Genomic DNA, 16,863 nt, shown 5'->3' with positions numbered 1-16,863 from the left:
TGAAGCTGTGAATTTTGTTGCTGTTTTGGGAAATGCTTTTTACTCCCTTCCTCTCATCTGTCTTACAGCTTTTGATCCAAGTCCACTACAATCTCTGCTGTTGAGGTAATCTCCACTGCTTTACCGGCTGCCACTTTGATACTTACACAACACACTTGAGCAGCAGAACTTCTGTGTAACAAAAACTGAAGGAAAGCAAAACATTATCTAGGAATAATTCTTGAAAAAAACAGGAGATAAAAATGTTAAGTACTTAATATACAGTCTCACATAAAAGAACAGTAAGTATTCACAAGATGGAACTGAAGAAACAAGTTACACTTGAAAAAGAAGAAGTTTCCTTGGAGGAAAGAGGACAAGGACACCCAAAAATCTCAACTCCCTCTTTAAACCATCAGTAAGAAGAGCTGTAAACTACAGGCCAGTATTGTTTCATTAAGTACAATACCCACCTGACACTATTTTGCAGTGTTACTAGAGTACACCATAAAAATAAGACTACAACTCCTACATTTTTTGGTCTCTTTTGTACACACATGGAAATTATTTTAATACACTAACTCCAAATCACTCTCTTTTCACTAATCTAAGCTGGTAACATGAATAAGAGTAGATCCAGGAACTGCAGTTATTTGGTAAAAAGGCTCTAATGGAGATTTAATAATGTGAACCTATGTAAGCCATTCACAATAGGACAGTCACCATTACACAGTTTAAATAATTAATGTATTACTAGCACTTGGAAGTACTGTATTTTTAAGAAAAAATATTGGTGCTGCTGAAAAATAAAATGCTCTTTTCACTGATCATCAGCGAGCTCCTCTGTTAGCAAGAAATACATATGCAAAATATTACAGGAAAACAAGTTTCCTGCTTAAGCTGTCATGAAATTAGTATGCAGCTATATTGAGCCGTAACAGCAGATTTCAACTAAGCAACTTTTAGAAAGCAAGGGAAAAACCCTAGCCAATACAGAAGTGTTTATCAGTAACTTTCCTACTGGAGATCACACAACTAGACTAAAAAATTGCTTAGGTATCACTAGGTTGCCCATTAAAGTAACAATACAATTGATTTTTTTTTTAACATACAACATCACCTTGAACAAGAATGTTCCAGGAAGATAAATCCCCACACAGAAAATATTTTTATTATCTGTAACTAAACTGAGCAATTGGTAACTGCGTTAAACTTAATCATAAGATGTTCTTCAAAAGTAGCCATACTAAAAAAAATCAAAGTTTAGCAAGTTAGGGGAAAAGATACAGAAAAACTTTAAACAGGAAAGCCTAATACTGCAGCCTTATATGAGAGGTTCCAATTCTGGTTTTCATTACACTTACCATTTATGTCCTTCTTTTATACTGAACAGTAAAAAGGGATAGGATATAAGTGAAGGAAGCTTACTTTTCAAAGCTTTTAAGAAACAGAAACAAGGATTAGAAACAAATATTATTTTTCTTCTAAATATATCACTGGCAGAAGACTTTAATATGTCATAATGATTACGCCAAAAGAGTTTATCAAGACAAGATATGGTAAAAAAACTATCCACGGGTGTAATAAAACTATTTTCACCAAGAGGCAACTGTTCAACTCTTTAGAGAGTAACTTTTTTCAGTGTATGCACAACTGTAATCTGAGACTACAAGTAATGATACCAGATGGAGTCTGTTCATAGTAAACAAGTATTAGTAAGAATAATAAAAAAGTTAGTTGTATAAGAAATTCTACTAAATTGAAAAGATTTTATGTATCATTTTGCAATCTCTAGGAATGGTTTACAATTCTCTGCTACAAAATGCAAAGGCTTTCTCAAACTCCCATTCACGCTATACAATTTAAGTACAGTTACCTAAAGTCCTGTTATAATGAACACCTATAGAATGACAAGCCATGCTTAGAGTTCCATAGCTGCACTTAAAGACAGTTCCTAAAAAAGCAAATACATAACTTTCAATTTTGTTTCAATTCTTCCTCTTTCAAAGTTCAAAGGACATTATAAGTAAAACATAACACATGACCAGAATACTAAATAGTCTGAAGAGTAAACATTTTTTTTAAATTATTGTATATGCCACTTCAAGTTCACATGATATTAAAAATCACAGCCTGTAATACGTATCCATTTATATAGCTTATAAGACCTTTGGTAGGGTTGTCACTGCACAGCTACATCTATACGTTCTTGCAGTGTATTAATTAGTTCCAGATGAACACACAATTCCAGTAACGCAACTCAGTGGAAAAGCTACACTCTTCCAAAGCATTATTCCACTTTTACCTTTCCCCCCCTCAAAAAATGTTATTGTATAAAAGTCGCAAAAATTATACATAGTGATTGAAGTGCTTTCCATTTGAACCATCCCTTTTCCCTTCTTACACTACATTTTTGCCATATCCAGCACACCAACAGTTTCTATTCACACAGACTTCGGAATTTAAAGACACAGATAAGCACGAGGATGGCCAAACTGTGGCAAGCAATTCAAGCACAGGGGCTAAGGTAACATTATCTCAAGACAGCTGCAAAAAGAAAACCAGCAGAGGTTGCTGTGGCCAACATTATCCAGTTTTCCCAGTACTCCAAGCTGCAAGGTATAGGCCACAATCTCCCAACAGCAATGAAATCTGAGGGAGCTACTGCCATCTCAAGCCTGTGGGTTGGCTCCCCAGTTTCTCTCTCCTGCGGCACAATGCAACATGTAGCAGGGTCTCACAGATCAGCCACAGGAGGATTTTAACAGGTAGCTCACAGGGTCAGAAAGTCAGGCCACCCCAAAAGATGCTATGTGAAGATATTAAGGTGAAATGGAATTTCACATTTGGCACTACAGAAGTCACAATCACTAAGCGCTATTTCTAAATTACATCAGACAATTGTTAAATGCTATTTTACGAGTATGTTTAATAAAGGACATTATGAGTTTTGAATTCTTGTCCTTCAACACCCCAAACAAAAGACATGCTGAAACCAGTTTTCTTTGGCAATGTAAGTACATATGGAAATAAATGATTGCTTGTTTTCTGCTGCAAGTTTCTCAAAAAACACAATCAGTGAAGTTAACTGATAGCTCTTAGTAACATCAAAGGATCAATTTTGCTTCCTCTTCCTCTTTACTAAAAACACCAAGGGGCAGAGGATAGAGAAAAATGATGTCCTGCTGGTAACAGGACATCTTTTAGTTTCTAACTTCTCTTAGGATGTCTTGGATCATATATAATATACTCTTCTCAATCCTACAATATTATGGTATAAAATGTAAAATAGGTATTTCTTCCACAAAACAATAAATCAGAAAGTAACTGAGAAATCAGCACTATTTTTTTTATGTACCTGTACAGGGGAGCAAAATTCCCTCCTGCAGACTACAGTTATTATAATAATGTAAAAGAGTATTGTGTAGACTCATTGCTTCCTCACCGAGAGTAGCTGTAGCAGTAAAAATGTATCTTTCTTACATGAAACTAAAGCATTCACAATACAGGTTGCATTCATTTAACTGCTTTGGTTGGCAGGAAAAAATAAAATCATACCCTTGACCAAAATAGATCATCATGAAAATTTAGAAGCTGACTCCTCTGATACCACTATTTTTGTAATACTTGCAGTATGAGTCTTCAGAGGCAGAATACACCTAAAATACTAATATAAAGAATGTAGAAATTATAGCAAAGAACCATTTATTTTCCCACTTTTTCAACCCTTCAGTCTCCTTTACTAAAGATTTCGAGGTTTTCCTCATCTAGTTTTACAGTAGGGTCAAAGCAAAGAGTGATTTTAGGCTCCACGTGAAGTTGACACTGCCCATTTTGTTTCTGAAGTATATTAGTCTTAGTTAAGTATAAACCAAAACAAGCAATTCAAACCAGCTTAACAGCCTGAACTGGTTTAAAATTTAAACCTTCAGTCAAACTAGGGAACTTTCTCATGGAAACATAACTTATTCCCATGACCTCCCACTTAGAAAAAATTCTATTATTTTACTGGAAAAATAATTTCCCAAATAAAAAAAAGGCAAATTATTATCTAACACCTTCACTTAACTGTTACATCACTAGCTTGTGGGAAAAGTGATGGCATCATACAAGTGAGTAACTGCACTACTATATTTGTACCATTCCACTCATGAGAACAATGCAGTGCTGAAGGAAAAACAGTAAACAAGAAGGTGGCAGCTCACCAGCTAGTATACAAAAATACTACAATAAAAAAAGCATTCTTTTACCACTTGTACTTTCATCAGAATTTTACTTACATTGTCCATGAAATTTGGCTTAAATCCTCCCTCCTGCTGTCGTCGTAACTCCTCCTGTTCCCTCTGACGTAGCATCTCTTCTTCACGTCGTCGATGTTCTTCTTCATGTCTAGAATGTTTTTCAAAAACTATGTTAACTTAAAGACCCTTGACCTGTTCAGGCTTGTACTTAGTCTCAGGAGATAAGATCAAGCATACAAACAAAACTGGTCTTTTTTTTTTAATATATAGTGTAAGGCACTAATCTACTCCATCTGATGGGTCTGAATATTACTGAAGCATTCATTACTTTGTTTTAAAACTGGAATACAGATTACTACAATACCAGTACATTCTATACCTATATTCTTTGGGCTACATATTGGTAAGCAGGTCAAAATACTCCAGTTTTTAAGTTGCTATAGATTAAAACATGTCACTACTGTCAAAAGACACATTTTAACTCTACGAAGTGTTCATGATTTGGTTTGGTTTGTTTTTTTGTTTGTTTGGGTTTTTGTGTTTTGTGGGTTTTTTTGGTTTTTTGGTTGTTTTGGTATTTTTAAATCTACATTTCTTGTGATATTTAACATTAAAAGTATAAACTGAATTAACATGATGACACACTTGTTTTCTTAAATTTTAGTAGAGGCATGAAAGCAAGTATTTGTATGAATCAGAATGAATCAGATCTTACAGGAAAATACCAGAATAAAGTGAAAATACCCCAAAAAATCTCATGTCAGACTATACACCTGCAATGCTGCTGTTCCACATGCAGATCACTCGCGCATAAATCGTAGAAGCAAGTTCACATCTAATACAGCTATGCTTCAGTCACAAGGTTAAAATAAATCACATGAAACAAAAAAAATATATATGTTAAGACATTTCTACACTAGTTAGCTCAGAAATCTACAATAGAACTAGTAGAGCTGAAATAAATGGGGAAAAAAATCAATACTGAAAACATTCTTTTGTATTAGCATGAGATAACTTTTCTGTTCAAGAAAGTTATCAGAAACATCACACATTATGCTTTGAAAAGCAACTTTTTAGCAGCAGAATTTATATAAATATATTAATTAAAAGTAATCTCTACAAGCTTGAGCATCTAAATTCACACAGGCTTACAGCAGCAGCATGCTACACCTTTGCACAGTAGAAGACAAAATACCTCAGTTGTATCTGCTTGCGTTTTTGAAGTTCTTGATTTCGAAGTTCTTCCAAACGCCGCAATTCTTCTTGACGTCGCATGAGATCTAACAGGATTAAAAATGTAGTAAGATAAAAGCTGCCAATCAGCAATGTGGCAACATGGAAAATTGCTATTACTGTCAGATCACAGGTTTTTTAAAAGAATGTAAAGAATTTTTTAAAATAAATTACAGAATTTTTAAAGACTTTTCTTAACACATTTAACTAGTTCCTTCCTATAAAGCTAAGTCTAGTATATGAAAAAACATATTGGATCCACAGCTTACAGAAAGGTACGGGACTAGCAAACTCTCCAAAGCAGGTTATGGCAACAGAAATCTAAAGTCCTCAAAAATAGAAAAGGAAAAACAACTCTCAAACACTTAAATCACATCCTGGTTTTACATCTATGGCAACGTATCCATTTTCTCACAATGCTGTGTACTGCTAAATACACACTAGAAATAAAACTAGTACAACAGATATGGGTTTATATTCTCCACTACCTATTGCAGACCACTGCATGGCACACAACAGAAAAAAGTGATATGAACTTCATGTGCCTGTAATCTGAACCTCCACCGAGATTTATCGCATGACTCTGCTTATAGCAACTTATAAATGACTAATCTTTAGGACCAGAAAGGAACAGCCGTATTCTCTTAGAAAGCACTTAAAATGCTCTTTAAAAGTGGCTACCAACTAATACTGATTACTTTTGCTGTACTAGTTTCCAATCAGTTACATTATTTATTTCTGCCTGCAAATTTATGCTTTCTTCAACGAATATTCATTCTATTTTTTATTAGAAAACCATTAGCTGCCTTTTCTACCTTCATGGGATATTGGCCACATGACATTATTTACAAACACCATGAGGACCATTGCACTATACCACCTATTAAATGCCTTTTATGCTTCAGTTCAACTACTCCATGCATTTCTCAAGCACAGTTCACATGCTTCGTTTTACAATCTCTTCTGCAAAATTAACACATTTGACACTTAAGTAGGATATGATTACACTGAAGATTCACTGAGATCACAAAGTCCCAGGGTTGCTTCTCTGCAACAGTGCTTGCCACAGCAAGCTTGGTCACTGTTAAGCTGATACTTGGAAAGTGCCACAGACACATTTTTTCTTTTTTTTACCCCCCCTTTTTTTTTATTTCAACCTTTAGATTATTTCAGAGCACAAGTGCACTTTTTTCTCTTAAAATTAACCTTTAGGTTGTGTCATGGTTTACAGAGATAATTGTATCCATCCTATGCTAAACGTTGTCTGCTGTTGAAAAAGTTGTTTCCTTGTCAGTTCTTTGTTCTTTAAAATTTATTTACCATTTGTTTTCTCTTGTGTTAATACACTGGCACAGGATTTCCTACTTTGACCACTATTTGCTACAAATTTGTCATTTACTCCTCTACTCTTAAGATGTAGAGTCCTACTTTTCCCAGTGTTCTCTTAATTTTTCCACAGCATAGTTCTGATTAAAATACTAACAATTTAAGGAAAGGCAGTAAAAGCCCAATATACCAATTTATGATCCAATACCATTTGACAAGGGCAGAATATTGGCACAAAGCCTTACTAGCCAGATGAAAATTACAGAACTGGAAGTTCAAGGTGTGCACAAATCCATTCATACTACAAGATCTGCAGTGATGGTAATTCTGGAGTGACAGGTTCAACACAAGCCCTTTCCCCGAATAGAAAAAAAATTACACTAAAGCAGCTGTGAAAGAAAAAAAGACAAGGTATTATTATTATTAGCTTCTGTACTTTCTTGTGCTTCCAAACAGGCAAGGTCTTCATTTTATACTCAATCTTCTGCAGAGCAGAAGGCAGTGTACTCTCACCTCAGAAGTTAATCCTATAGGCAGGAATACCAAGTTCAAAAAGATCTCTAAGTTGTTTTAATCTGATGATTTTTCAGGTTCTAGAAACCGAGAACAAATGCACAGCTACCACACAACTGATAAAGAATGAAGTTTCTGGTTAAATACAGTCACCTTTTCCATTATTTTCATAAACTATTTAACCACTATTTTGAGGGAATATTTATAAAAGTCTGAAGCATACCACCGATATGTAGATCAGAAACATCATGTCAATTTACTTACACATGGAAACACGTATTCTGCTTTACAAATTACTTCTGACTCAATCTGTCAAAATATGACACTTAAAAAGTGAAAAATTATACACATCAAAAGAATGAAGTCTACCTTCAGTATTAATACCACACCACAAAATGCTGAGTACTTAAGCAACATGTTCAAGTCCCGCTAGCTCTCATAAAGCAATTTCTAGAAAATTTTCATATGAGGACTTTAATAACCTCACCCTTCCATCTTCTTTTTAGCACCTGACAACTAATACATCGTACTTCATATTGCAGTAAAATTATTTCAATACACCTTTAAGTCTGTGGTTTCTGCATCAAGTATCCAAAAAAGGTAATTCTAGGTTCAGATGTCTCAAAAGTTTCTTTGCATCTTTCTTAAAAACCCTGTGATACAATCTCATTGATTTTAACATTCTTGCCATGGTCTGAACTGACCAGAGACACTGTTCAGACCAACAAGATTTAGAAGCAGCTAATGTCTTAAAATAAATACAAGAGGAAAAAAAACCTTATTTTCATACATACTGAAGCTGGAAAGTTGGTGAGATTAAAACAGAAGGAATGTTTACTAATCTCCTAGAGTTTGGCAAATCAAGTATCTGCAGCTGAATAAGCAGAAACCTAATAATCTCAACAAAATTCCAAGTCAGTTGCTACCAAAGCAAAGTACTCTGTTAACCAAAGGGGAAAGGGAAAAACACCTCTTCCCACACTAACAAAAACTGTATTTCCTCACTGGAATATTAGCGCCAAAAGCATTCATATTCCAGTGGCTATTTAACAGGAGCAATTATTTTCTTTTCCCATATAAAAGTGGAGCTTAATAGATATTCACAAAAGGCATATTCTTTTCCCTCACAATATCCTTAAAAGAAACCCTAAGATTCACAAAACATAAGCTGTTCTTCCATGTTTTACTATCAAGACCTTTCCTACCTTAATAAACAGGCCACTGTCTCCTTGTCTCAGTTTAAAACATTAAGGTATGACAATATAGGAAAAATCAATCCCTAACCTTGCTGTCAAGTACAGGCAACAGGAGGAAAAATTATAAAAAAAATAAAGAATATAAAGAGTTCTAGAACTGGATCATTAACACCGTAAAATACTAATTAGTTAATGATAAATTTACCCAACATGTATTTTCAGCACTAAATTATCTTTACCAATATCGTATATATACACAAAATTAACAAAAATACGTGTCTAATTGAAAAGGGGGTCTGTACCGCCTGTTATAGGCATTGCTGTTATATTACATTAACATTCACATTCCTCACCTGCAAGCTATGCCTATGCTTACATGCAACACAAATGCTTTAACATTTTTTGCTTGAAAAATAAACCAAGAAACAACCTAACAGTTGTCATTTCAACAATAACTATTTTGTATCCCAAAATAGGTTTTTTACTGTAGTACGCTCTGTATTTCAGCACAGTATCTTATATAAACAATATGCTTTCGCACTAAAAACAAGCATGCCTATTTAGAATAAACAGGCTGAGAAAACTTTTTCCTAATGACAACTTTCAGTTACAGTAGATTCAAGAAATACCGTGTAAAAAATGAAATATGCTCCATTCAATCTCTTTTCCAGTTACAAAAATGTTTTAAAACAGATTTTAAAAGACTATGTGTTTACATTCAATGTATCAAAGCATTTAGGTGCTTTAATTCCACCAACCTAGTGAATATACTCTAATCCAGCTCATACAAATATTTTCACCATGACATTCAAGTCAGCAGAAAAAATTAAGATAAACCAGTCTCACACAGGGAAGTCGCACTATCGAAAAAATGTCCTCTCCCAAGAGTGAGCATTAAGTAAAGCCAAGTAATTGTAGCAAACAGCTAGTAGGAGTTACCTGGGTTTAAGTTTTGAAATGAATCCACCACTCAGAACTTCGAGAAGTGACACAGCACTCCTGTTCAGCCTATCAAGCTAGTTATTGCCCTGTCCTATGATCTAACACTTGGGGATAAGAATCTCTTTAGGTAGCCATTATCTCCCTTAAACAAAAATTGAAAATAACTTCAGTGTTTCATTCATGCAACAGATCTTGAGATCCTTTCCAACAGATCTACAGTATAATTAAACCTTACCTACTTAAAAGTCTTTCAATTTAGCAGTCATACAGAGGTAACTAAAACCAAAGAGTAGTTCAATAGTTCTGAACTGAAAAGCAATGATTTCATTCATGCAACGTTTTGGGGAAGAAAAAAAAAAAGAGAGAGAGAGGGGTAGCAAGCAGAAAATACCAGATACTCGCCCTGCTACTGTCCTCTCTGTCCACGAACCACAAGGGCCACCCAGCTCCATTCTTAAAGACAGGGCTTGAAAGCAATGGCTAGACGATTTTTTTCCCCCCACATTAGCAGAAGACTAATTGTTTGGACCTCTTAATTACAAAAGGGGGATACACGATCTTTGAATTTCAAGAACAACTGAAATTCATGGCAACTGAGTTCTTTTGAGTTGTTACATACACTATGCATATGTCAGACTTCCTGGCTGGGTTTCAAAGGGGGGAAAAAAGTAACAATAGCTACTGTAACATTTAAAATCATACCAGCCAGAAGTACAGCTATAATTTTTTATATTTTCTTGCATGTGGCTCACAAACAGTACTTAGTCCTATGTAGTACCCTAAGTAACACCAAAAATAGAAAATAATTTTACTCATAAGTGTGAAGCTATCACTCAATTTCTTTACATAAACTACTTAAACTAGACAAATTTAAAAAGAAAGCACATCTAGACAATCATTCCTTTCTCAATTTCATCTCTGCTAATCATCAAGGAGTCTATGTAAGGAGAAATACTACTCCCTTTTTCTCACTTTTAATTAAGTAGCACCTGGCAAAAAAGTTTAAAATACAGCTTAATATGATACACAAAGAAAATCTGTGACAAAACAAATTTAATAGTAGTAGATTATCTGATTTTACCTTGCCTCATCAGCATTAGCTGATGTTCATGTCTAGCTGCTTCCATTTCTGCCTCTAGCTTCTCTTTGGCTTCTCTAATGTTCCTGTCAACCTGTTCACGCTGTTGCTTTTCCATCTCATCAAGAGCCTTCCACCGCGAAGCATACTCAAACTCAAATGTTCCAGGCTGAGCAAAACGTGGAGGTCTAATAAAAATTTTGTAATTAAAATGTACAGAAGGACACATTTAGATCAACATCTGCAACAGCCAACGAATTTATAAACAATCACTTTAAGTGTAGATCTGACTTTAAATCAACTTGTCAGATGACTACACTCTAAGCCAGTCAAAACTTAATTCAGCTGTTAAAACAAGTAATATTATCAGTGAAATTGTCCAAATAAAGATCTGTTCCATTTATATATTTTAAGATACAAATTCCCATTTACATCAGTACAAAATACTAAGATTGTGTTTGCCCTTCTAAAGCAGTCAGTTCATAAAACCAGTTATTTAAATAAATACCAAAGCTTACTAGACAGCTCAGAGTATTAGCCAGGATCTTGAAATATTAAAAGGTGCCAACATTTTATCTCACATTCTAACACCAACTACTGTAACTAACAGTGGCACATTTTTAAAAAGTGGTATCCGAAAGCCTTACCAGAAATAAGCATTTTGGCTTCAAGCAACAGGATCTCTAAATGGCAATCAGATTTCAATATTAAAAATTATTCTAATCAGATTAGGTGACTTCTCTTCCATTTCATGATCAAGACTCACTTTCTCATGTTATAATCAAAGTTTTATCTGAACCGTGGAAGCTGCTAAGATTTACACTCCTCTGACTTTACCAACAGTTATGGGGCTATTCACAGAACAAAAAATCTGTAGGTATACAAATCTCTGCAGGATTAGACTACACCTCTAATCCATAAAATCTTGCCTGGTAACAAGCTCCAACTGATTTATCTGCCTACTTTAGTAAATGTAAAGAATGTTCAATCAACAAGTCAAATCTGAATTTTACTATAATTAAGGTATTTTGGCAAGGTCCTATTTAATCCTTTGACAGAAAACAGCACAACATACAAAACACTACTTCCTGTTACAGAAACTCAAATAAAAATTGTTGTATATTTACTAAGCCAACTAAGTAACATAAATCATGTTTTATAAAATAAAGCTAAACACAACTTACTTGTGATACTGTTGTGTTTTTTGCATCAGCTTCTCTGGGAGCCCATCTTCATCATCAAATTGCTCCATTGGTTCTACCACAACAGGTCGAGGAGTTCTGGAAGACAGTTTCAATTTAATAAAAGTTATTTCAGTATTTTGAGAAAACACTCCATAAAATTAACATATGTTATCTATAACTCATGCGTCCTGTAAACTCTTAAATTGAATTCTAATGAATTCTGACTTTAAAATTATCTTTGAAAACATTTGTTTCTATGCCCAAAACCAACTACTCTGCCTAGAAGTCACAATTCATTTGATATCATTCTGTTTGCTAAGACTTATTTAAATATAAAAATAAAAAAGACAACCCTCAAAGCCAAATTTATAAACAATTACAAAATATTTAGGAAGGAACTAACTTTGTTTTCAGTGAGGCAACATACTGGCCACTATTATATTTGGAAAGCACCAAACTGAAACCAGAGCAACACAACCTATTCATATTTCCACAGAATATTAAAAGTCACTTTTGAAAGTTACTCTACAATTGACAACAGTTTAGTAATTTGGCATTAATATTCCAGGGAAAATTAGAAAATAATTTCTGCTTCAATTGTTTAAAAACCCCTTCTTTGAACTCACAAATCAGAATCCTTATTATCTCTGAAAATACCTTCCTTGAATTCTCATTATCTGTAGTAATCAGAGGCAAGTGTTAGCCAGTACCACCAAGGATAGCAGTATAAAGATCCTGAATTGTGTGAAAAGTGCTTTGCATAGTCTTGGGAGCACAGCCTGTAATACACACCTTAAAGTGGTAAGAAAAGAGCTAGAGACACTATTTTCAAAACACCAGTGCCAATTTATTGTATTATACACCTTTTTCACTTCGCAGATCTTTTCACAGAAAAAAATCTACATTATTTGAACAACATCACAGCTGCAAAAACAAACTTTGGGCATCAAGTGCAGATAAAAAAAGATGAAGTTTGGAATCACTGCATGCCAGTTGCTGGCAGTTCTGTGATTTAAATGCAACTGAACTGTGGTGTTAACTTATGATTTAAAACAACAATTTTATATCTCTACATTAACATTTCAAATGCCTAGTTTTTATATATTTAGCCTATTAACTGAAATATTTTCTGCTGATGAGGCCAAGAATTTTCAGCTTAAAATGTAAAATTTTAGATGCTGAAGCAGAACATCAAAGTAACATTGCAGCAGATTCATGCTAATTATCTTTGCAACTGTGCACTAGGGAACCTGTCAGCCACCTAACCAAGATAAAAATCACGTGCTTTTTATTCACTCAGGCCACAGTTAGATGGCCATTTCAGTCCAACAAATCCTTCCAGCTGGTAAAACAAGAATACGTTCCCTCATTCCATAGCTTCTTTTGCCCTGTGACATCTCTCATACCAAGAATAGCATTCATGTAACACTGAACTAGATTAGTTCCCTGGTTTGGCTCACCGTGCTTCCATTCAAATACTAACGTCAAGAAAACCCAGGGGATCAGAACAAACTACTGGCATCTACTGATAACAGTAAAGACGTATTCAGATTGCATTTACTACATAGCCACCAGGGCAGTTCAGCGGCACACAAGATTTATGAGATTATCATGAGAAACTTGTTCCAGATCTTTTCCCCACTTGCAGTCTCCTCCTGGCAACATTTTCTCCTGCCGTATCTTCTGCTGGACCTGATGTTCATAGCATCCACGTTAGTAAGCACCTTCATATGCTTTAACAGAAAAATGAATGCAACAAAAACTGCTAAATACTTTTCTGTGGTTTTAGGAAGCACAAGTGGCTTATGGAAGTATCAGAAAGTTCCCAAACAGATAAAAGATAAACAGCACCATCAAGGCAGGAAGAGAAAAAGAACTACAAGTTCTCCAATTCGATGGCAGCAAGCTTCCATGCTGTAGAACCACAGCCTCATTTTCCCAAATGAGAATCAGAAAAATAAAAACAAAAAAATATCCTGAATAGCTACCACTTCACACAGTCTCCAAGAAAGAATTTGAAAATGTCACTAGTGGATGTGTTAAAGCACAGCAGTTGCCAACTCTCTTCAGCAAGTACAGAAATCAGATGCAAGAGAGAAGTGTTGTAATTTACAAGCTTCCTTGCCCTTGAAATAGAAAGTTTTCCAGAGATCGATGCCATGAACTTCTGCAGAATTCAGGTCTTCATTTAAAAAACAAAACAAAACAAAACAAACAAAAACCAAACAAAAAACCCCCCACCAAACCACCAATAAAAAACAAAATCCCAAAGGAGTACTTCTGGCCTTTTGAGTCACAAATAACACTTGAGATAGAAATATAGGCAGGAAGACTGTCCTCACTTTACTGAAATATGAGTAATGTAAGCAAGCTGTTTTGTTAAGAAACAGAGGAATATTATTTTGTCGCATTCTTACTGAGATCAGGAAGACTGCAATCAATGAAAAGAAAGTGTCACTACAAAAACCCTTATTTTTTAGGGAAAAAAATATATAGACATGTAGACAAAAGCAAAATGTTGCTATCAGACTCTCATACAGTAATTACAAGTCTCATAAACAGTAAGCAGAAAAAGATGGTTTTCCTCAAAAAAAAAGATCAGGTGTATTTGGGGTATTCAGTTAAAACACCTTCATTTCTCATCTCATGGCTTTCATAATTTGAAAATACAGTAAGAAATAGGGAATACTCATGAATGCAGTTTTCCTTCAGATCAGAAATATACACTGGCACAATTTAAAACGAAAGCCTGTGAACTTACGTTGTTAGCAAGAACGCCCCATCGCTGCATCTTTCTAGAGCTTTCCGTGCAGGTGGTTTTGCTGCAAACTCTACAAAACCTTTTCCTGTAGCTCTGCCACGATCATCTACTACAACAACAGCTCTTTCCACTGGCCCGAACTGGGAGAATGCTTGTTCCAGCAGCTCATTAGAAACCACAGGTGAAAGATTCTTGACCGTCAGAGCAGCTCCATGTGTAGCAAATCGAATTCGAAGTGGTCTGCTCTTCAAAATAGTACCGTCAAGTTCTGCCTTTGCTATTTCAGCCAGTGTCCTAGATTCCTTTTTCAAGACATAAAAGAATTTATATATTTTATTTTCAAAGACAATAGATATCACTTCTGCACACTCCATCCTCCTCATTCCATGGAAAAGTCACGATTTTGTTTTTATTTTTTTTTAAACCTCAAGGTTTCTGTCTACTGATTGGAAAAAAAAATAAAATATGCATTTGTCATTCTCTATGATTTATTCCAAAAAACGACACAGGCAAAACAATTTGTTGCACACTATGGGACTTAAATTCTCATTATGATGGATACATTTGTGCTGCTCTGTAAAGGCTTTTAGCAGAGTTGAAAACTTGAAACTTTTTTACATTCACCTACTCAAATGTTTTATTCTGCATCCCTAACTACATATAGTAGGAAACAAGTATTTTCCAAGATTACACTACAGAATCTAAGGTACTTTGGGTTTTTGTTTGGGGTTTTGTTTTTACGTAAGTGAAAGTATCACACTCAGTCACTACTAACTGTTGGATGAACTCTCAATGGATATCCAATTTGAATTTCATCAACAATTCATTATATTACCCTTTTTTGCTCATATATTCGTTCTTCTCGCATTCATAGGCTTTCTGCACCCACATCCATGAGATCATCTGTAACATTAACTGCCTTTTTTCCTCATTTCAGACATTTTTCACCAAGTTTGATATCTACAATACCTTACAGTTCAAGAAATTATTCTTTAGATCATAGCCATTTTCTCCACAGTTCAATTAAGTAAATTGTTAAAAAAAACCAAACATATTCCCTAAACATAAAAGGGAAGTTCAGATAAAAGCTCTATCTATGTTACATGGAAAATTGAGTAGCGACATGTAAACATATCACACTTCCTCCAGAAACTTGCTATTTCAGGTTTGAGTTTCTCAGGGTAGGTATGGCAGAATATCACAAGCACTTAAGATGACAACCAAGCAGAAAAAAACCTAAGCAGTAAAATATATGGTAAAATCCTAACTAGAGACATCCAAAGCACTCAAAAGCTACTCCCAGAACAATATAAGTCAGTGCATTCTAGACACGGCAGTTATGAAAACTAATCCTACACATTAAAACGACATTTAAATACAGTATCATAAGCTTTTCGGATTATTCCTTTTTGCATGCTTACTCGAGCATATTGGACCAAACATTGTCTTATCCCAGAAAATCTAATCTTATCCGGACACAAGCCATTTAAACCAGTCAAGGTCCCATTTCTTTGCCGTTCTGAGATTACATGTTCCGTTTTCACGATGTGTGAGCACTGGTATTTCTAAACAACGCTGCTTAGTCTCTAAAATTAATCGTGTTTTCATAGACCAAAACTATACGCGTAATGAGCTGTACGGGCTGAAATTTGCTTCTTCACAAAGGATTTTTCTCTAATCCTAAAGTACAATAAATTCCTCCAGTTTAGTAAGGAAAACCCTTATACAGGTATTACACGAACAGAGCAGATCGCGCAACCACAATTTCCATTCATTGAAGAGAAACAGGCTACAGGAGTACCCGTGATAGCAGCACGTAAATGGTAACTGGTGGAGGGGCCCTGAAAGAAGCGGAGTGCCGCGTAGTGAGGTGGGAACCTAAAGGCGAAGGCTGGGAAGGCTGCTCACAATGCAGGCCTCTGGCTCGGATATATGGAGGCAAATAGGGGAGGGGGGGAAAAGAAGAGGAAGCTGCGGGAACGCCGCTAGCTGCTAGGAGATGGAGAACGAGAGGCAGCCACTTTTTTTACACCCTCCCGACAAGGGAAGGCGTGGGGGACCAAGGGACAGAAGCCTCCCGCTTGCAGAGGCAGCCCGTGGGTGACGGGGCAGCCCCAGAGGCTCGCGCGAATGCTCACCAGGCGAATGAAGCCAAAGCCGCGGTCCCGGTTGATGAAGACCTCGCTAGGCTCCCCATAGCGCTCGAAGAGACGCTTAAAATCTTCCTCCGTGATATCAGTAGGCAGATTCCCCACAAACAGCCGGCAGCGCTGCGTGTAGCTCTTCTCGCCGGGTTTGAGAAAGCTTTTGATATCGATGGTGAACCCAACCTCCTGCTCTTCATCTCCACCTTCTTTGCTCGGCACTAACGCCATGGCCGCCGCCGCCTCACTGTCCGTTTCTAGGCCCC

General features: G+C 35.7%; 1 protein-coding gene across 1 annotated transcript in view; it reads right to left on the bottom strand.

Moving 5' to 3' along the window:
* PSPC1 (paraspeckle component 1) overlaps positions 1-16,863 on the bottom strand; it is a 37,753-nt gene that overhangs the window by 20,675 nt on the left and 215 nt on the right. Inside the window, exons 1-6 of the mRNA XM_010186234.1 lie at positions 16,592-16,863; positions 14,454-14,755; positions 11,693-11,788; positions 10,512-10,696; positions 5,416-5,500; positions 4,260-4,368 (exon numbers count right to left, since the gene is read on the bottom strand). The exon at positions 16,592-16,863 is cut by the window's right edge and continues 215 nt beyond it. Of these exons, the coding sequence (XP_010184536.1) occupies positions 4,260-4,368; positions 5,416-5,500; positions 10,512-10,696; positions 11,693-11,788; positions 14,454-14,755; positions 16,592-16,863 (1,049 nt within the window). The remainder of the gene's footprint in view (positions 1-4,259; positions 4,369-5,415; positions 5,501-10,511; positions 10,697-11,692; positions 11,789-14,453; positions 14,756-16,591) is intronic.

Source organism: Mesitornis unicolor, unplaced genomic scaffold, assembly GCF_000695765.1.
Source record: "Mesitornis unicolor isolate BGI_N332 unplaced genomic scaffold, ASM69576v1 scaffold396, whole genome shotgun sequence".
NCBI lineage: Eukaryota > Metazoa > Chordata > Aves > Mesitornithiformes > Mesitornithidae > Mesitornis > Mesitornis unicolor.
Note: the sequence above shows the minus strand (reverse complement) of the source record. Positions and strands in the feature narration are given on the sequence as shown.